A 21,789-nucleotide genomic window follows, 5' to 3' on the forward strand; every position below is an offset into this window, starting at 1 on the left:
GTGATTACAGAGATGGTGTGTATTAATTCCTCACTTTTTTGTTTATTATTATCAAAAAATGAGTTTTGGCTTTTGTTAGTTCTTTGTTTTGGGATCAGAAGACTTTAACCTCTTTCCGATGACATGACTCTTAAATGAGATTTAGTAATTTAAAGCAGTTCCCTAGGATGCCTACAGCTCTGGGATTCCTGACCTTCACCATCAAGTCAGTCGTCAGTCATGCCTCCCCTTTGTGGGGCTCTTATTTCCTAAAAGAATGAATCATGTGCCAGAGACCAGTAACACTGACACACCACATCTAGTTACCTAAAGCTGTGTGACAGTATCACTTCCTCCAGTCACTTCTAACATGAAAAATGCATATGTTTCTTGATAACAGGTGTTTTTAAGCCCTGCGCTCTGCAGGCATTGATCTGTTTCTCTCCACAAGCTGGTTGTAGGTGGTAACCAGCCAGTTAGCTGATCTAGCTTCAGTGCTTTACGTTCACTTCTAGTGCACCCACTTGGTGATGGCTCTAGCTATGCTGTGGTTAGTGAGTTACTTGATGCTATTAAGTTGCCACAGGGAACAGGCTTTGGACATTTGTAGGAAAGCTTTCCTTTGCAAGTGATTGTTTCTAAACCAATTACAGAAAATCCATCTGAGCTTCAGTAGTTAAACTGTTTGAATATTTTATGAGCTAACTTATTGCTATCTGTAGAATGCATTGGCACAAGCAGGTAGATTGTCTAGAGATAACATACCACAGATAATGGAAGTAAGGTATCCAGCCAAAGCATGTCTGCACTCCTCCCATGCTGGCATTATTAGGCGAAGGGGAAGTAGGGTCTTGAGTAACAGAAAACTATTAAAAGCAGATTTCATATTTGGATTTGCTCAGGTCCTAATCATTTGGAATAGAGGTTATTTATGTTCCAGTCTTGGAGAGATGCTTTGTGAGTAGATTCTGACTTAGGGGTGCAAAGCCCAAGCTTTGGTGTGCAGACTTTGTGTGTGTGTGTGTGTGTGTGTAATCCACACATCTATGTGTGGTTAAACCATGTGATTAATTTGTGCGTGCGCTGGAAGTATAGGGAGTTAGTGGAATAATGGGTGGAAATTTCCTGTATTTGAAAAGAAAGGGGGAATCCTGTGATGTGTGCCAGGCGGAGTTGTGATAAACATGGGAGACATCCTGATGCCACAATTACCTCTCTGTCAGCAGCACAGAGGTTGGTCATTCTCCCTTCTGTTACTGACTTTTTGGTGTAGGTGGAGCTTCTGTAACCCAGAGGCCTGTTCTGGCTCTTGGTTAGGCAATATTGTATCGACTGTCCTGACTAAAATGCAGTCTCCATTCTGTAGCCTTTTCACAAGAGACCTTTTCATAACTTCTCAAAATATATTTTTTACTGGTCCAGCTTCTTGTGGGTGAGAGAAACGAACACCACACAGAGTCAGGATCTCTCAGAAAATTGACAGATTCCTGAGCCACTTTGAGTTTAGAGGCCCCAGCCCAGCCCCAAGCCCCCAGGACGTATCTAATTTCTCATCCACAGGGTCCTACTAAAACCAAAAGAATATATGAAAATGAACATTTGAGACATTTATTAACAATTAAGTCATTATACCAATAATGTGTATATTAAAAATTTATCTTTAATTGTGAGTTTCACTGCGAGCAAAACCCTTCACTTCAGGAGTGCTTTTCTGGCTTTTTTGTGTGCAAACTTGTTTATAATTGAAGAAAAATGTAATTTATGTGCAACATCACTTAATGTTAAGCATCAACCACCCTTTCAAGTGCTCTTATACCTTTGTAGAATGATGATAGTTCTTTGCTTGTTTTAACAGGTTGAATGTGCATTCACCTGAAGCTGCTGATTCAGGGAGCTGACAACAATACCTACTGCAATTGTGATATTAGGAAATACAGCTGACAGGCGAAAACTGAATTTTTCTTGAAGCCATTCTTTTGGCATGCAGTCTGTGGAATGTAAACATTTCAGGAAGACGATCTTTTAATTTACTAAAGGCTATTGGCTGTGCAAAATTTTATTTGTGTATACTTTGCAATGACTATTATATAATAATGGTTTGGGGATGTTATTTATTATGGCCCGTATAGCCTTCTTTCAAACTCTTGAATTTTCGTCTGCTGACATGTTTCTGTTATTAAATTCCTCTAATAACTGGTGCATAATTATGAATATGAGCACAGGGAGATTGCCAGATTAGGTATGAAATATATTAAACAACTAGAATTAAAAAATTATCATCACAAAAAAATGCTTTAAAGGCGAATCTAAAACTGGGCAAAGCTGTTTGTGTACAATATGGTTACTGTGTACAAAAACATAAAAAAAACAGGAATACGAAGCTCTCGTAGGAAGAGACAAACATCTAATTTAAAGGTTAAACTCACCCTCAGACCAAGCAAAGTCACTTTATGGTAACAGAATTAATTACCAAAACAAAAAGCAGTGAAGTAGCACTTTAAAGACTAGCAAAATAGTTTATTAGGTGAGCTTTCGTGGCTAATAAACTATTTTGCTAGTCTTTAAAGTGCTACTTGACTGCTTTTTGTTTTGATAGTGTATAGACTAGCACGGCTTCCTCTCTGTTAGAATTAATTACGACTTTCAAAACCTCTAAATTATGCAGCAACTGTGAACAGGATTTCATAATGTGGAATCACTAATCACAGAAGCCACTCCAGCCTCGAGTCACGCAGATGAAAACTCAGATCTGACCACAACATTGGCAAATGCTTGAGATCCCACAGTGATTGAAATCCGTGTTTGCAGGCATATATAGCTTCTTTTGTTGTCTCTGTTATAATTGCAAGGTGTATAATAAATGGAAATGACTTTGCAGAAAAATGTCGGAATTTGGGGCCCTTTTGTCTCCTGAGGCTGGGCCAAATATCCCTCCTAGCTCCCTCTCTCATGGGGTCCGCACAGAGCTCTCCTTCAAGTCAGAATTCTGTGAAAGCTCATTAGCTTGTCTTGTTCACCCACAGAAGAAGTCCAGTAAAAAATATTACCTCATGCATCTTAACTATCTAATATGCTGGGACTGACACAGCTACAGCAACACTGCATACAAAAGTGTTTTGTTATTTATTGCCAGTTTTCAGTGGAATAAGCCATCAGGGCACCTCAACGTACTGTAAGACTCCGTATATGTGCAGTAGGTGGTACTTGATAGTTCTGCTATGTGCTGTCCTGAAAATAGGCTTATTATGACAAATTCCATTTCTTTAAGTATATTTCTGTGTGATGAATGAATAATACTTGATTTCACTAAATCCATTAGCAACGTATATATAGCCATCATAGGCAGTTGGAAATTCTTATTTAATGTGTTTTTCACCAAAAACTCAGTCTAGCAGTGAAGAGATGGATGTTTGAAAACATGGAAAATAGGTTATTGTGATTCTTTTGGATATTGAATGTCACACAAAGTAGCATGATTGCTCCTGATTCTCCATTTTCAGCTGGTTATTTTAAAACCTTTTAGAAACTAGCTTTCGTTTTCCTGAAAGCTGTCTTAGAATTCTAAAACAGTGGGGGAATTCTTGCAGTGAGGCAGCTATTGATGCTTGATTTTAGTCTAAAGGGATGCCTCCCAGTAAAGGAAGGAGATTATCATGTGGTACCGTTGCCATGTTACTGTGATAGTGTTTTGCCTGGCTGTACTTGACTGCTTGTATATTGGTGGGGGCAGCAGGTTATGTTACAGCAGTAGTCGTCCCTTCTATGTATGGCCTCTAGCACACATAGAGAAAGGCGTATGACATCATCCCAGTCAGCATGGATAACACTTACTTTGAAGCAGTCAAAGAACAGCAATAATTTCAAACTTAAAATTTCACTTCTATTTTAGGAATCTTGTCTGGATGGTATGTGACATCATACATAAAATAGAAATAAAATCCTAAAGCTATAAATATTTAAAGTCACTGATGATTTCTTACTCTGATTTACATCAAATACACGGTAAACAGTGGTTTGCCTGTGATTTCTAATTGATGGAACAGATTTGTTTTTCTAGTAAATTAATTGCATTCCAACCTTCAGTATAAATGAAAATGTTGATTAAATCTATAAAATGGGACAGTGAATGCATTCATGTAGCAATTCAAAGCAATTGATTGAAATTTTAAATCGTGATTTCTGGACACCCATTATAGAGTTAAGGTCATTAATGGGCTTATGTTTGCAACAGGGATAAAATGAAGAAAGATAGGTAATTTTTCATCTGAAAGTATTCCCAGTTCTCTCTCTTGCTAGAGCTCTGAAACATGAATCAAAATCAGGGTTACTATGGGAGGCATTAGCAATCCTGTTTTTAAAAAAAATCTCTGGGTGAATATTTGCATTGCAAATCCTCTGCCTGTGAAGTGATGACTTTTTAAAAAAAAAATAGGCAGAAATTGAGATAAGTAAGCTGCTGCCCACTTTTGACTTATTTAAATATGCACAGGGCTTCTTCCATTTTAATTTTCCTTTTGAAAAACATGGCTGTATTGCTATAGCTGGCAAACCCCTCAAAAAACAGCCCATCATTTCTTCCCTGCATAGCACAGCTGAGCCAGACTAATCTGGAGTGGGGACCCCCTTCAGCCAGCAAAGCAGCAAAGACTATTCATAATTCATGAGTGCTTCAAGCCATCTAGCTGAATGCATTCGGATTAGTTCTTCTTCATGCAATCCCTGATTTCATTATTCTGTTCTGCCAGCAAGTAAACCCACATACAGCTCTTCTGCAAAGATTGAATGCAAAGCTTGGCTTTGTTTTGGACTAGCAAAAGCCATGTTTTTTCAATTTTTTTTTGCTTCTGTGAATATTAAGCTTTTTTATTAAATGGAAAACTGAGACATCCTTGTTCTTGTGGAATTCCTTTGCCTGACCTGTGAATTCTTCAGAAGGGATTTGTTGATTGTGGTGTGGAGTTTTCCAGAATGCCTGAAGCAAACTATTTGTTATCTGTATCTTGGGGTTATATCAAGGTGGGTTCAGAATCCTGGAAGACAATTTATAAATGACTCTGTTATATATTACAAATCTAGTATATAAAGCTATTTAAGTTTTTTTTTGTGTATATGTATATATACCGTGTAGTAAGAGATGACGGACATATATTGTAAATGCAACATGGCACAGATAATGTTTTTTCTCTTTTTGATAATTTACTTTGGAGGACGGGAAAATACTGCTGTAAAACAGTTTAACTTGAAAATTAGGTATATTGTATTATGCATATTAGGATGAAAACATATTTATAGCCTGCACTGCAATATGCTAAATCCAACCATATATATTTTCTTCTTCAGATTTATAGTATTTTTTACTCAGTCATGCATTCCTTATGTATGCAGTTACCTTTATTTTGCAAATATATGGCAAAATAGAGCAAATATATATTTAAAATGTAAGCAGGATATGGAATTGAACACCAGCAGAGGACTTTAATCTTTGAGAGAAATTGTGTAAAATGTAGCCCCTGTTCCTTCACTGGGTGCAGTATTATGTGAGGTGCACGCTCTTTTAGGAATTCATTACTGTCAGTATAAGACAGTAAGAAACTGCCGATTATGACAGTGCTGAATATTATCTAAAGTCAACCATATGATGCTATGTTTCAAACAGCTACACCATTTATTTTTCAATCTTGTTTGTGGATTTGTTTGTAATAAAGCCACAGCTCAATTAATATAAAGCAGCATTCAGAAAAATTTCACTTATCTGTTTATTTATTTTATTTCAACAGTTCAAGCGAATGCTAAACCGTGAGCTGACACACCTCTCAGAGATGAGCCGATCTGGGAACCAAGTGTCTGAATACATTTCGAACACTTTCCTCGGTAAGACATTTTGCACCAAGCTTTCACATCCCAGAGGAAGAGGATTTCATGGAAAACAAATTAGCTAATAGTCTATACTTGTGTCCTTCTTTAAAGTGGTTATCCTGTACAAAATATAGCTGAAGTGTTTGGGGCAAGTGACCTAGATTTCAGATATGTCATGGGGAAAAGTAGAACAATGTTTGGATAATTATTTCCTCTAACTCTGACAAAATGTTTCCGTTTTCAATAAGATTTCATGAATCTACTGTTAGGTGCATTATACATGATTGTCTTATGACCTTATGTCAAGGACAAGGTCATACACACCGCTGAGTGCTTCCCTTCTTTGCACTTCTTTAGTCGTAAAATTGCATTATTCCCCTCTCAGACAGTAGGCAGCCTATTAGTCATTTTCTATGCCACTTGGTACGTACATATGAATTTACCACTGCTGTTGCTGGCACTGAGCCTGAAAACGTTTATGCCCAAGAATAACCTTTCTCACTTTGTAGTTCTGTTAAAGCTGTTGGGGTTACTGACACGAATTTGCTGTTTAAAAAATTGGGCCCATTGCAAATGCATTATATTTGTTTCACAACATGTAATTTGCTATAAATGTTTCCCGTTCTGTGTTTATAAATATTCTTAAAGAGCAGAGATTCAGCAAAATATCAATGCAACATTTAAACCCCACATAAGCCCTTAGCACTAAGTGGAGAATAAGACCTTATGGAACCTCTGTGTTGGGGTGAACCTCACGCAAAGAGAAGAAATGATCTGACACACAAAAATATTCCTGATGAGGTATTATAAAGCAATTCCCTATGTCAGTTAAATACTTATGCAATATTGCATGTATTTTGGACATTATGCATCATTATTCATAATCAAAATAATTGTTTGTAGCTACCTTACAGAAATCTGTCTGGTCTGTTTTATCAAGCTGTCTTGACAGGACACACAGAATATACAATCATGCCAAAAATAAAGCAGGACTAGATAGCTGAAATCTAGCAATCTACTTCTGAATCTGAAGAGCATGCAACATGCTGCGTTGGAGGGGGTAGTGTTTAGAGATTCTTCCTGAAGGAATTTATTTATTTATTTATGTTTGTTTGAGAATCTTACTGCTCATCAATGTTTGGCACTGGGAGAAGAACACAAATCTGCTCATGAAAATCAACTCCAGGTGTTATCTTGACTTTGGTGTTGCTACTTATTCTCTAAAGGTGACATTCACTCTGGTACACGAGGGGCCAGCACACCACTTAGGACCTGGGCCAGTGTCATGTGGTATAGAGGGCCATGTGCACACCCACACTACTGGGATGAACTACATCTTGATAATTTTTTAAAGAAATAACTAAAGCTTCTTAATGTTTAAATTAGGCTACACAGGACCTGTGCATGCACTTAGAGTTCTAGGTGAACTATACTTCTAGAGTGTAGATTGCTTGTTAATATCTTCCAAAAAAAAAAGGGGAGGGGCGGGGGGAGAAAACACTGCTTTTTCATTTGCCTAAATGAAACAGAAGAAATGGGTTGTCATGCTTAGAATGTGCAAAGGAACAAATATGGCTGTGAACAGCTCACAGTCTGAAAAAGGTGTGTGATAGACCAGAGCCTTGATTAGTCAGAGGGTCAGATTCAGTATTGGCTGAAGCAGGTGCAACTTCACTAGGTTCTGTAAGCAAGTCATTTTGGGCATGTGGAGATGTCACACTCGCTGTGCCATCCTTTAGGTCAAATTTGCCAGTAATTACCCAATCCTAAAGTCCTGATTTAGGCAATGGGCCAGAGTAAGGTAAGCGTGGCATGTTTGGGATCCATATCTATGATCAAACTGGGCGAGGGGATAGGAGGGAGGTATTCTGACCACTCTCTTGACCCTGTCTAGATGAATTTACCATAACCAAAAAAGGATTTTTCATTATATGCCACCCTCTGCAGTGACCAGCTCTGTAGCTGCTCCCTTTCTTTCTAATTGCATCAGAGGATTGTAGCTTCATGGAACTGCAACATGTTTGTGGGCCAGTTTGTGTGCTGCAGAAGTTCAAAACTTAGAGCTACAATGGATTTTTTTAACACACTTCATTTTCAGCTTCGGTGAATCCAAATACTAAAGGAGAGTGTTTCTTTTTTGTGAGTGGTAATTATGAGATTTTTGATAACAGTTAATGACAGGCTTTCATACAATAAATATTGAGGGCCCAGAGTTACATGAGGTGGTTGCATGACCAGACCCTGCATTGCCTTCTAAAGATTTAAATCTCAGCTCAGCTACTTGGACTTCTGCTGCAGAGCTTTGGTGTGGTAGCTAATTGTCCTAGCAATATATCATAGACTACATTTAAGAACACATGGAATGGAACAGACGCTCTTTGGAATAAATTACTGAATCTTTGGTGGCTCACAATAGAGTCACAAAGGAGATGACAGTCATTAGCTCATGTGATCACATGCTGTGGATGGTTTAAAGGCACCAAAAGTAGGATTGATGGCAAACAATAAAAAATCAGTGGGAGTGGGAATTAGAAGTCATCAGAAGCTATACTCTGCAGTGCTGAAGGAACAGAGAATCTATCTGCACCCTTCGTATATTTTAAAATCAATGCTCTCCTTACAATAACTGCCTGTTAAGTGGAAAGTAACCCAGTGTAAGTACTTCAACTCAGAATAAAAATATACATTCTTAAATTCAAGTAGACTATTTTTATAAGAAGTTATATTTTGCAGTTTTTATTTGGGATCTTCATTTTGCCCTGCCATAGCACTGAACATTGCAAAGGAGGTTGTGTATAAAAAGTCCTTCTGTTGATTCATTGCCTACTCACAAAGCAAACACCTGTTGATACCAAATCAACAATTGTCATGAATAATGGCTTTCTTCTTAATTGCAATGTTGCAGACACACTGGTAATTCTTATTGAGCAGATCTTTAATTAAGTAAAGGAAAACAGAGATAATGCCTCAGTTCCGTTAGTGAGGATCAAATCCAAAAGTGTAAAGGGATTATAAGCTTTTACAAGGATATGAAAACTGCACCTGACAAAACGTCACATGCCATTATTTCTCCATTGTAGTCCAATAAATAAAATTATGTCCCATTCAATGCAAAGGTGATAACTGATTATGTAAATTGATTTATTTATTAAAACAAAACACAGTAGCAGGTCAAATTCCCCACCACCACCACGCCACACTCTGTGTGCTCAGCTCCCATTGAAGTCTTACAGTTTTACATAGCTGAGGACTTGGTAGTCCAGTGTATGACATTATATTATAAAATCATTATAAAAGGGTGGGCATTATATTATAAAGCCATTAATAGACTATTCACTAAATTAAGCAAAGATGGTGTCAGCATCATAAAGGGTAACTGCGTGATGGATTGCACCCCAGCAAAGCCCGAAGGGAAAATTCATCGCCATAGGGGGCAGACAGTGATTATGTTGCTGTCCTGCACTAGTTTTAGCTCGGTGCGGGGCGGGCAGCTGCTTCTGACAGCCTGCTGTACTCATCAGGGGACCAAATTCTTCTCTCATGTAACTACCGTGACATTAGTATAATTACATAAACAGCAGATTTGACCTCTTCTTTGTAGGATCACTACCATCCTTTTCTTCACCATAAGATCTTAAATCAGCATTTGTTTCAGTGGATTTAGTCCTGTGTGTTTCAGCTTTTCGTTAAAGGCACTGGTAATAATGTCTTATTGTACAATAATCATGGCTTGCGTGACTGTAGTATTTCAAATTCAGTATGATTTATAGTAATTTATTAAAATACTCTTTTAATTCATCAGTAGTTGGTAGATTACAAGGTTCTAAAATTATCATGTGTATAAAATTAAAACTTAATGGAACACCTCCAAATGGTTGATTCTGAAGTGAGAGTTTGCTGTGTCCTGATTCCATGCAGTTGAGTCATTTCACCTTTTTTCTTTAACAGATAAACAAAATGATGTGGAGATCCCCTCTCCTACACAGAAAGACAGAGAGAAGAAGAAAAAACAGCAGCTTATGACACAGATCAGTGGAGTGAAAAAATTAATGCATAGTTCAAGCTTAAACAACACCAGCATTTCACGGTTTGGTGTGAAAACAGAAAAGGAAGACCATTTGGCCAAGGTGGGCATGTTTCTTGTACATAAGTATACTTACATGTATGGCATTCTAGATCTTCACTGAAGCTGGAAAGGGAGAAAAAACAATGTCTAGTAGCATTAAAATGGGAGCCAGGTCTTCTGGGTTCTGTTCTCATCTGTTTGAATTACTAGAGAAAGTCATTTAGCCTAGCCTCACTAATAACAAGCGGTCCTGTAGCACCTTAGAGACTAACAAATTGATTAGGCCATTTTTGTTAGTCTCAAAGGTGCCACTGGGCTGCTAGTTATTTGTGAAGTTACAGACTAACACAGCTACCCCTCTGAGGCTATGTCTACACAAGAGGGTTTTTCTGGCAAAATTGGGCTTTTGTCAGAATACCCCGTGGAGCATCTACACGCAAAATGTGCTTTGTTGGCAGTTTGCAACAAAACCCAGCACATCTGCTGGCAGCAATTTACCTTTCCCTGTTCAGGTATAATGTCTCTCTTGACAGTGTTCTGTCAAGAAAACAGCCGTGTAGATACTCCTGGGCCCTTTTGTCGACAGACAGAGCTTCTGGTTCGCCCGGCCAGCTCTGTTTGCAGAGCTTCTGGGTGGCCGTTCTGTGGAGAGGGGGCCAGACAGTCTGGCCGCTCTCTGTTGACAGAGCGGCTTGCTCTTTCAATCCATTTTTATGAGTAGACTCAATCTGTTAACAGAAGTTTGCTGGGAAATCCCTTCCAATAGTCACTTCTGTCGACAGATGCTTCTCATGCAGACATAGCCTGAGACTTTTAGCCTCTCCTAACAGCCTTATTTGTAGTGTGGGAATAAATATTACCTACTTGACAAGTATTGTGAGTCTTAATTAATGTTTCCAGTGGTGTTGAATGAGGCCCCTAAGGCATATCTTTAGCTGTCTATGGGCCTTTCAAATGTAATCAGATCAGAAGAAAGACTGAAGTGTAAAGTCTTAGGCCTTAGCGAACACAGCTTAGCCATATATACCAGTGGCTTCTTTGCCTTTGTCTTCTCAGTAGGGTTTCCTGCAACTACACAAGACATAGTGCTAAAAATAATTCTCTTATGACTCGACGCAATGTGTTCTCTACTTAATAGTCAGTAGTTACTCATGTCAAATAGTGATGTGATGTACACTCTTCACTATTAGTTTACATTGCGTGTATTTTGATAATTACCTATTAATATTAATTATCATTTCATTAAACTTTCAGAAAATGTTGAACACTTGATTAAACTGATAGACATGATAATGTATGATACATGCTTCCATATTCATTTTTAAAATATTATAACTATTCTCTTTGATTATTTCTCTCTATAGGAGTTGGAAGATCTGAATAAATGGGGTCTTAACATATTTAATGTTGCAAGATATTCGCACAACAGGCCCCTCACCTGTATTATGTACGCCATATTTCAGGTTAGAGATTCCACATGCATCTGCTATTATTTTACAGCACTTGTGTGGGGTTTTTGATTGTTTCTTAACTCTTAAAATATGTTTAGGAGGACACCTCTGGTTGCATAATTAATATGTGTTCTTTTCATGTTTATTAAACAGGAGAGAGATCTATTGAAAACATTCAAAATCTCATCTGATACCTTTGTAACCTACATGATGACTTTGGAAGATCACTACCATTCTGATGTAGCCTACCATAACAGCCTACATGCTGCTGATGTTGCCCAGTCGACACATGTTCTTCTTTCTACCCCTGCACTAGATGTGAGTTGTTCTGTATGGTGGCACTGAATTATAAATTATTTTAAAGCATTAAAGGAGGGTTCCTGAATGGATATTTCAATACGTCAATCCTCTGCATGAAGTAGTTGATGCTATATGCTTGGTGGCCCTAAGACCTAATTGCTGGAAGACAACAGAGAACATGAATAATTGAAGTGTGTCATCTTAAGCAAACCTTGTTAAAATACATAGCAGAACACTTCAATGGATTCATTTTGCTTCAGCCCCAGATTGCAAAAGTAGTATACTGTATTGCTTTTCTGAGGGTTTCGTTTACTCTAGGGCTAAGATACCTTCAACACTTTTCAGTAGCAAGCGCACATGCTGTTTGAAGGGCCTTCTTCCGACTAGAAACATTTCTCCCATGGAAGGGTTATTCTTAAAAACACTGACAATTTGTTGTAGAAGTTTTCCATGCAAACGATTCAGAACTTGTAGCGTAAAGTCTGGTGCTCATTTTGTTTATTTTTTTCCTAGGCTGTCTTCACAGATTTGGAAATCCTTGCAGCAATTTTTGCAGCTGCAATTCATGATGTGGATCATCCTGGTGTCTCCAACCAATTTCTCATTAATACAAGTAAGTCACCTCACTAGTTTGCAATTCTAATACACCCTCTCCCTTGGCCAGCAAAGATTTAATAGCACGGTATGGTCTCAGTACAGGCTGAATCTTTCTAGTCCCACACTTTCTGGACCTGACAGGTTCTCAATGAGAGAATTTGCCAAACTGATCTCTTTGTGGTATAAATCTTGTTTATATTTTTAGGACTAATTCACAGTGAATCTTCCTGTCATTAGTATGAACTTGGATCGTTCTTTCATAATTCATATGAGACAGCTAAATAATCCATCGTGTATTTTATATTGTTATTGTTATTCTGAATGATGGCAAACCCAAAGATTGCTGTTTGTGGTTCATAGTCTATTTTTCTACATGCTAAATACATGTGTTGGTTCCAACACAACTGCAGACTCTATTTTGGAAAGGTATTTTTTGGTTTGGTTTGGGGGTTTTTTGCGTGTTTCATGCTCTCTCTTGTTAGTAACAACAAAAATATATTTTTTCTTTCATTTTCTTTCATATTAAGCTGACTAATAATAAGTATATTAGAGTACTTGTATACATATATAAATATCACTATTCAACTCTGATTAAACAAAAAACTAGAACACGGCATGCCTAGTTTTTAATAATTTATTTAAACAAATATAAAAAAGTTAATGCACAACAGAAAGATTTTCTATTTGAAATAGTGCATTGTGCTTACACATTTCATTCACACTTCTTTGCTAGATTCTGAGCTAGCCCTGATGTACAATGATGAGTCTGTCTTGGAAAATCACCATCTTGCTGTGGGTTTCAAACTGCTGCAAGAAGAGCACTGTGATATCTTCCAGAACCTTTCGAAGAAACAGCGTCAGACTCTCAGGAAAATGGTGATAGACATGGTAAGAATTCTGCCCTTACTGTACTCTAGCTATCCCAACTGCTGTTCTTATAGAGAAAAATTGCCTTTTTTTGCACTGCTGCATTTCACTTCAGAAGGTTTTCTTCTTTTGTAAAAGGTGTTGGCAACAGATATGTCCAAACATATGAGCCTTTTGGCAGATCTAAAGACTATGGTGGAAACTAAGAAAGTGACAAGTTCAGGAGTTCTCCTTTTGGATAACTATACAGATCGTATACAGGTATGTGATTATAATTTACTCTGGGCAATAGTTTTGGGATTTGTTGTTCAGTGCAAACTCTTTTAGGAATCTAAAGCTTGTAGGAGTCATGCTTCTACTGTTCAGTAGAGGTACAGGAAGGCCCTAAAGGTAGATTTATGCCCTTCAGTGTTCTCATTATCTATCTTGTTGAAGTTGTTCCATTGTATATAAACAATTCAGTCTTCAGTGGGCCAGATACATAATTAGAATAACTCTACAGCCCAATGGTTTGGGTGCTTAAATGGAAGACTAAAGTTCCATTCCCCTTGTCCGGGTGGTGGTTAATTATTTATATGAAGTGGAGCTATTGAGAGAGACCTGACCAAGAATATCCCAGTGCATAGAAAAACACACAGCATTATGTCTCAGAGAATTGAAAAAGGGTTGTAGCTTCTCACTGGCAGGTAAAGCACCCCATTCCACCCTTCTTGTTGGTGGCAGACATTTAACAGTAGGCTCAAAAAAAATGTACCAGGCATATCACTGATTTAACATAAAATCTCAATTTTATTAACGCTGCTAGTGGGTAGACAGAAATTTGTGGAAATAATAGAACATGCTATTTCTCTGTAAATCCCTTTGTCCACAGTTAATCAAATCCCTTTTGTTTGTGGTTAGGGATGTTATTCAGTTAATAGAGCAGGGCCATTTGGCTATAAAAGGGCTTGATTTAGAAAAGAAGTTATGAATAGTGGGAAGCACCTGTATTCAAGAATGGATCTCTGTGGTAACATACTGCCACTGCACCCTGTGTATCCATAGAGTTAGCTGATTTGGCACACAATACCCTTTTCCCTTCTGCAAGAGACCCAGAACTAATTTCTAGTGTAACTTGGAAGGAAGAAGTTTTTTGAGAAATTAGTTTCATAGGATGTTGCACAGTCAAAGAATTTTATGATTCAAATGTTCTTGATTAAACAAACAGGCATGGTCTGAAATCTTTATTTCGTTTCATTTTGAGTTTTCTTATTAATATAATTTCAGGTTCTCCGAAATATGGTACATTGTGCTGATTTGAGTAATCCCACAAAATCACTGGAATTATATCGACAGTGGACAGACAGAATCATGGAGGAATTTTTCCAGCAGGGAGACAAAGAGCGAGAGAGAGGGATGGAAATTAGTCCAATGTGTGACAAACACACAGCATCAGTGGAGAAATCACAGGTAATTTACACTGGGGTAAATTTTATTTGTTTGAGTTTGTAGTTTTTAAATGGAAAGGGCCGTGTTTGACCATGAGGTAACTCTGTTCTCCCCAACAGAGTTACACCAGGGTTCAGATGTTTTTAGTTGAGTTGTATATTTTTATTAAGGGAGTGGCATCTTCTTTCTGCATTTCATGTGCTTAAGGATCATCTGCCTTTTCAATTATAATGAAAGGTGGTTGTGCTTTTTTTCCTGCAACATAGATAAATAGCCAAAGGTTCACAATCTTGATACTGATAGACCCCAAAGACCTGAATGTCTCTGGAGCTTTTTTGGATGTGCGTGATCATTCTAGTTATTCTCTTTTCATTTCACCTCAAATTCAAGTGTAGACTCATCCTTCTCATTTCATACTTCTCTTTACAGAAGCACTCAGTAATCTAGCTGATCCTCCTAGCTAGGAAGATTAAATTTAGATTTTGCTACCTACCACTCCTCTGTCATCGTTTACAACATCCTTCTCATAGGTCTTCCATGAGTCCCTCCTAAATTAGTCAACATTCTGTCAGGTCATTGAAGGTTTGGCAGTCTCTGTTTAGCAGCTAGTCTCTGATGTTTTGTACAAACTAGGGACGTCCTGAGACTTCAATGCTTTAGGAAAGATCTGTAGAAAACAGCCAACACATGTGGACTATAAGATCTGTGGAAGCCTAATGTTTTTTCCGGATAAAATGTTAAGGGTCTCTTGGAAGTCATGGAGGGTGGGTTCAGGGAGACAGGGCAGTATTTATCTAAATCAATACAAATATTTAAAAAGAATTGGCTCCTTTGAAGACTGGAATATTTCTTATTTTGTGAGAACTCTTTGGCACACCCCTCATTTTCATTCATAGATTTTAAGTCTGGAAGGAACCATTAATGTGTTCTCTATAACAGAGGTCATAGAATTTAATTGTCAGTCAGTGTTGAACCCAATAATTTGCATTTCTTGAAAACATTCTGCTCTTTAGATAGTAGTGTTTCAATTGCTTATTTAATTGGCTTGAACAAGACATTGTCAAAGATTTGTGGGCCCAAATAATTAACTAAGTTGATCGATATTATTTCCAACTGTCCTCCTCTGCTAAACAAAGTAGCATCAGAATTATTCATGTAGCCACTGGAAAATATTCTGCTTATTTATTAGCCCAACAACAATCTACACCCAGTGTTCCCCATAAGCTGAGTGCTTGAGCAGCCACCCCAGAGAGATTCAAATGCTGCACAGTTGATCAACACAGCACCCACAGCTGGTAGCATGTGTTTCTACTGGTGGTGCACATTCACACAGGCCCTTGTGCACATAACAAAATATATTCTGCACACGAATGGAAAAAAATTAGAGGGAACATTTCATTGTCTCTCCCATCTTCTCACTTCAGAGCCATTTTAAAAATGAGTTTTGTTTGTGCAGGGAGGTCAGGGATTGAGCAGAATCATAGAATACTAGAACTGGAAGGGATGTCGAGAGGTCATCAAGTCCAGTCCCCTGCCCTCACAGCAGAACCAGGCACCCCCTATATCATCCACTGTTAGATAGTTATCTAACTTGTTCTTAAATATCTCCAGTGATGGGGATCCTACAACCACTCTAGGTAATTTATTCTAATAATTAACCACCTGACAGGAAATTTTTCCTAATGTCCAGTCTAAGCCTTCTTTGCTTCAATTTAAGCTCATTGCTTCTTGTCCTATTTTCAGAGGCAGTAGAGAATAATTTTTCTCTCACTTTCTAGTAACACCCTTTTAGATACTTGAAAGTTATCATGTTCCCTCTCTGCCTTCTCTTTTCAAACTAAACTAATCCAATTCTTTCAATATTCTCTCATAGGTCATGTTTTCTAGACCTTTATTCATTATAGTTGCTCTTCTCTGGACCCTTTCCAATTTCTCTACACCTTTCCTAAAATGTGGGGCTCAGAACTGGACCCAAGACTTTGGTTGAGGCCTAATCTGTGCAGGGTAGAGCAGAAGAATTACTTCTTGTGTCTTGCTCAGAATACTCCTGTTAGTGCTTCTCAGAATCATATTTGCTTTTTCTGCAACAGTGTCACTCACACTCAGCTTGTGGTCCACTATGACCCCTAGATCCTTTTCTGCAGTACTTTTTCCTAGGGAGTCCTTTCCCATTTTGTATATGTGACATGTGACCATTTGAACAAGGAAAAGTACATAAACAGAGAGAGGGGCATTTAAATTTGAAAGTTAAAAGGATCTGAAACAGAATGGCAAATACATTTGTATTTCTCAAGTATACCAAATAATGCTCTTTTAAATCTAGTTTAAATGCTCTTTTTTAGTTATTAGAGACAGGCAAAATAAAATGTCGTCATTAGCATGGTTGTTTGAGTTGCTTGTTTAAACAAACAACTATTTGCATAATTTACAAGTTGCCACATATATGATCTTTGTGAATATTGGCAGCTTTTATAATATCAGTGATCCCCACTATCCAATAACTCAACACAGAGGGGGTTTTATTCACTTTAATGTTGCCTCCAAATGTGCGCTGCAGGAAATTTTCATCACCTTTTTTTTCATCTGCCTCGACAGTCTGTTGCAATTGAATTATAATGGTTCTATGGACATCCTGTTGTGTCTGAAGAAAGACATATGTGATTTCCAAAGCAAACATCCGCATGTTGAGTCTATCCCCTTTGAGAGCTGTTTTCCTGCTGCAGAGAAATGTTGTCCAGCAGTGTGCAGCCTCAAGTGACACATTCTGCCAAGACAGAAGAATTTCAGTCCCCTTTATGGCCATTCAATTTTCTCCATCCTGTACGTCCTGTTTGTCAGACAATTAAAAAGTGATCCGCTTTGGAACTTGCTTGCCAATAGTCTAAAGGACTCCCAGACCCAACCTGGACTGTCATTATTTCCATCAATGACACATTCTTCCATTCCACAGGAGGCCTGCATAAATATTATGTCAATACTGGGGCCAAAGGATTATTTTTTGTGGTGGATCCCGCCTTTGTTTTATACACTCTTAAAAAGAAAAAAAGTAAGCAACTTTTAAAACTGCAGTAGACTGAATCCGAATAGAAAAGCTGCCATTACCTCTGCAGCAGAAAGGACAGACTTCTTTTTAAACATAAGCTGCGTCTACATGTGCACGCTACTTCGAAGTAGCGGCAGTAACTTCGAAATAGCGCCCGTCACGTCTACACGTGTTGGGCGCTATTTCGAAGTTGAAATCGACGTTAGGCGGCGAGACGTCGAAGTCGCTAACCCCATGAGGGGATGGGAATAGCGCCCTACTTCGACGTTCAACATCGAAGTAGGGACGTGTAGACGATCCGCGTCCCGCAACATCGAAATAGCGGGGTCCTCCATGGCGGCCATCAGCTGGGGGGTTGAGAGATACTCTCTCTCCAGCCCTTGCGGGGCTCTGTGGTCACCGTGGGCAGCAGCCCTTAGCCCAGGGCTTCTGGCTGCTGCTGCTGCAGCTGGGGGTCCGTGCTGCATATACAGGGTCTGCAACTAGTTGTTGGCTCTGTGTATCTTGCACTGTTTGATGAAAGTGTGTCTGGGAGGGGCCCTTTAAGGGAGCGACTTGCTGTTGAGTCCGCCCCGTGACCCTGTCTGCAGCTGTGCCTGGCTCCCTTATTTCGATGTGTGCTACTTTGGCGTGTAGACGTTCCCTCGCTGTGCCTATTTCGATGTTGGGCTGAGCAACGTCGAAGTTGAACATCGACGTTGCCAGCCCTGGAGGACGTGTAGACGTTATTCATCGAAATAGCCTATTTCGATGTCGCAACATCGAAATAAGCTATTTCGAAGTTGGGTGCACGTGTAGACGTAGCCTCATAGAGCACAGAAAACACGTTATCCCAAACACAAAGCTACATATGATAAGATACCATTAAAGGTGAAATGTACATCCATAAAGGCAATAACATTCAGAATTTAGACTGGTAGTCAGTCTGTGAACACTGGCTTTTTCACAGCTGCTAGCCAAATGAATGATCAAGAGAAATTTCACTCATTGCCGTAAAAAAAATCAGTACCATCATTTCAGGAACCTCTGTATGATAACAGTTGGGAGGTGATAAGTTTAAGTAGCAACCAGTCATTTGTAATGTGTGTGTAATGTTTTGTTTCTCAGGTTGGGTTCATTGATTACATTGTCCATCCACTTTGGGAGACCTGGGCAGACCTAGTGCAGCCTGATGCACAAGACATCCTGGATACTTTAGAAGACAATAGGAACTGGTACCAGAGCATGATACCTCAAAGTCCCTCCCCTCCCCTTGATGAACAGAATAGAGACTGCCAGGGTCTAATGGAGAAGTTCCAGTTTGAACTGACACTTGAAGAGGAGGATTCAGATGGACCTGAAAAGGAGGGCGAGAGTATCAGCTATTTTAGCAATACAAAAACACTCTGTGTGATTGATCCAGGCAACAGGGAATCACAAGAAGAGGCTAATATAGAAATTGTGACAGAAGATATGTCACCTGTTGATACATAATGTACTGTATGTAGGTGAACTTTACACACTTAATGAGCATGCAAGCTGTCTTGTAGGACTAGCCTGCAATCTAGGTCTTAGGCCCATGTCTAGCATTGGCTAAAAGATCTTCCCAGCTACTTGAGATTGGAGTCCAGGTTAAAGATTGTGTACGGAATGACTGCTCAGGAAATTAACAGATGATTTACATTGTCGTTTAAGCCTTGTAATCTAAAACATTGTGTTGTTCCAGAGCCAGCTTGAATTGTCGCTGAACTGGTTGAAAGTGAATGACACAGAACTGAGAGATTTTTTTTACTGTTAGGGTTTGGGAATTTATACCAGTTAAACTGATAGAAACTACTGACTAGTAACTCTACGTATAAAACCTGTCCACCTAACCACCTGTCTGCAGACCTGTGTGCCTTTTTTGTAAACACTTTCATGTCTTTTCAAGAGCTTATTAAATACACAAAGTTTAGTATAAAACACTACAAAATGCTTTTCAAAATTGGTGGATACTTTTTTGATTCTTCCTGTTAAAAGAAATAGTCTTCCTTCTCTCATGGGCAATATCTGTCACTTTATTGCGATTAATCGTTTTTACAGGCTAAATAGAAGGGTAACCCCCAATTTTGCATTGCTGCACTTTTTTTTTTTTTTGGACTGCTGTCTTGTTAAATCTCCAGATGACTGTTTAAAGTCGTTTCATGCCCTTGCACGTCTTTTGTGTTTGGTTGCTACATGCAATAGTATTTTTTCCTCAGTGGGGTTCACTTTTGTTGTGCACAGGATAAAAGCTAGTTCTGTTTTTCTAGCACAATGCAGTACATATACAAGTAAGTGTAATAAGGCAGTGTGTGATGTGTGTTCTCCCCTTGGCAGTTCCTTTGCTCAGTGGAAGTTGCACGCTCAGATCTTTGCGTTTCTCTCACCTGTAGTTCATGTTTCCTAGGTTTAGTTCCATCCTCTTTTTCCTGCACTGCCTTGAGCTCTAACATGTCCATTACTGTTTATAACAGTGTATTTATTACTTACTGTATATAATGTAATGTTTTGTAAGTTATTAATTTATATAAATTAACATTGCCTGTGAATGGTGGTGTTAATTGTGTAGAAAACTCTGGATAAGAGTTGCCTTTTTTTTTCCTTGTAACCTTTTGTATTGCATAAAATAGAAGAACCTGAACATAGCATAAGAGACATACGGAACCCATGAAGGGCATTCAGGTGGCATTAGCTCACAGAGCGTTTCATTTTCATTACAAGTTAAGAGTTGTATCTTATGACAGGGTGGGGGAATAGGAGGAAAGGTTTAAACTACTGAAACTCTGAAAAAGAAACCCACAGTGAATGCTGCCAACTATTAAATGTCATGTTCCAATATATGAACAACCCAATGTGAATTTCTATGACAAAATGTGAACTGATGTAATAATTGTGCTGTGAAGCTTCTTCTGACAAAGCTTGTTAGGCATCATTAATGGTGTCGATCTCAGTTTGTAAAATATATTTCAAGCTTTTGGTCCAACTTGTAACTAAATAGTTGATGAGACTAGCACAGTTGTGCATGATCAATGGGTTTGTATGTCTGTTGAATACTGCATTGTTCCAGGTGGTTATTTTATTGTTTTCAAAAGTTTCACACAATGTATGTTCTAGTATTATATATTGTGTTCAGATGCATTCTTAAGAAATTTTTATATGAAGTGAATAAATGAAAGCATGACCTAGGCTGGGGTTCTTTTGACTTTATTTTTATCAATGACTTTGTATGTGAAAAAACTAAGTAGTATCAAAATGTAAATAAGGTAGCTATAGTCTACTCTGAGAATAGGCCAGTGTTCCCTATAAACTGAGTGCTTGAGCAATCACCCAGGAGAAATTCAGGTGGCTATCCAGCTAATTAGAGAGTGCCCACAGTGTTCACAGTCAGTAGTGTGTGTTTCTACTTGTGGTGCATATTCATACATGCCTTGGTGCACATGACATTTATTCCACCCATGGATGGAAAGAATTAGAGGGAAGCCTGGACATCTGATCACAGACCAAAATGAAAACCAGGGCTCAGTGAGTCACAGAGCGTTGTAATAAACCATACTTCTTCAAGTGATCCCTGTGGGTGCTGCACTCAGGTCTTGCTTCAACCTGTGGTGCTGCTGATCAGAGAGTCTTCAGAGCAGTGTTTGTCATGCCACTTACGCATACCAACCTCCTCTCATTTCGGCTGCTCTCTGGAGTGCATGTATGGCGTGAGCCTCTTCTGTTCCTTTTCAGCCGTCTCTGGCTAAAGACAGACCTCAGAGCAGCTACTTTTTCTGACAGAAAAACACGGGAATTTACTATTAGTTTTACATCTTTACCTCAGAGATTTAATAATACTAGTCTTTTAAGGCTGTTACTGCCAAAAAAAAAAAGAAAAAGAAAGGAAGGGAAAGGAAAGAAAGCAGTCCTTTTAACATGCCAGACTCCCCTGTCTGTAAGAAGTGTGACTCATGTACAGCCTCAATGCCCATTTCGGATGGGCACGCCTCATGCGTAGAACGCTTACGGAAAGTGCATGTTAGCAGCTAGTGCTCTTATTGCCTCAACATGTTGGCAAGCACCAAGAAAGACCGCTAAATGTGGCTGAAATCTACTCTCTGGGAAAAGTCTCTTCTGCTGCCAACGGACAAACCAGATGAGTTGCCGATATTGCAAAAGCCCTCTGACAGGGCAGCTTTATCACCCCACAGGAGTTCTCAAGCCAC

General features: G+C 38.7%; 1 protein-coding gene across 2 annotated transcripts in view; it reads left to right on the forward strand.

The window, feature by feature from the left end:
• Positions 1–20,773, forward strand: part of PDE4B (phosphodiesterase 4B) — a 327,502-nt gene extending 306,729 nt beyond the window's left edge. For both annotated transcript variants that reach the window (XM_075003394.1, XM_075003395.1), the window contains 9 exons: positions 5,757–5,850; positions 9,784–9,962; positions 11,266–11,364; positions 11,506–11,670; positions 12,166–12,265; positions 12,983–13,137; positions 13,255–13,377; positions 14,383–14,565; positions 18,695–20,773. In XM_075003394.1, the coding sequence (XP_074859495.1) occupies positions 5,757–5,850; positions 9,784–9,962; positions 11,266–11,364; positions 11,506–11,670; positions 12,166–12,265; positions 12,983–13,137; positions 13,255–13,377; positions 14,383–14,565; positions 18,695–19,060 (1,464 nt within the window). In that variant the 3' untranslated portion in view covers positions 19,061–20,773. The remainder of the gene's footprint in view (positions 1–5,756; positions 5,851–9,783; positions 9,963–11,265; positions 11,365–11,505; positions 11,671–12,165; positions 12,266–12,982; positions 13,138–13,254; positions 13,378–14,382; positions 14,566–18,694) is intronic.
• The last annotated feature ends 1,016 nt before the right edge of the window (positions 20,774–21,789 follow it).

This window comes from Carettochelys insculpta, chromosome 9 (genome assembly GCF_033958435.1).
Source record: "Carettochelys insculpta isolate YL-2023 chromosome 9, ASM3395843v1, whole genome shotgun sequence".
NCBI lineage: Eukaryota > Metazoa > Chordata > Testudines > Carettochelyidae > Carettochelys > Carettochelys insculpta.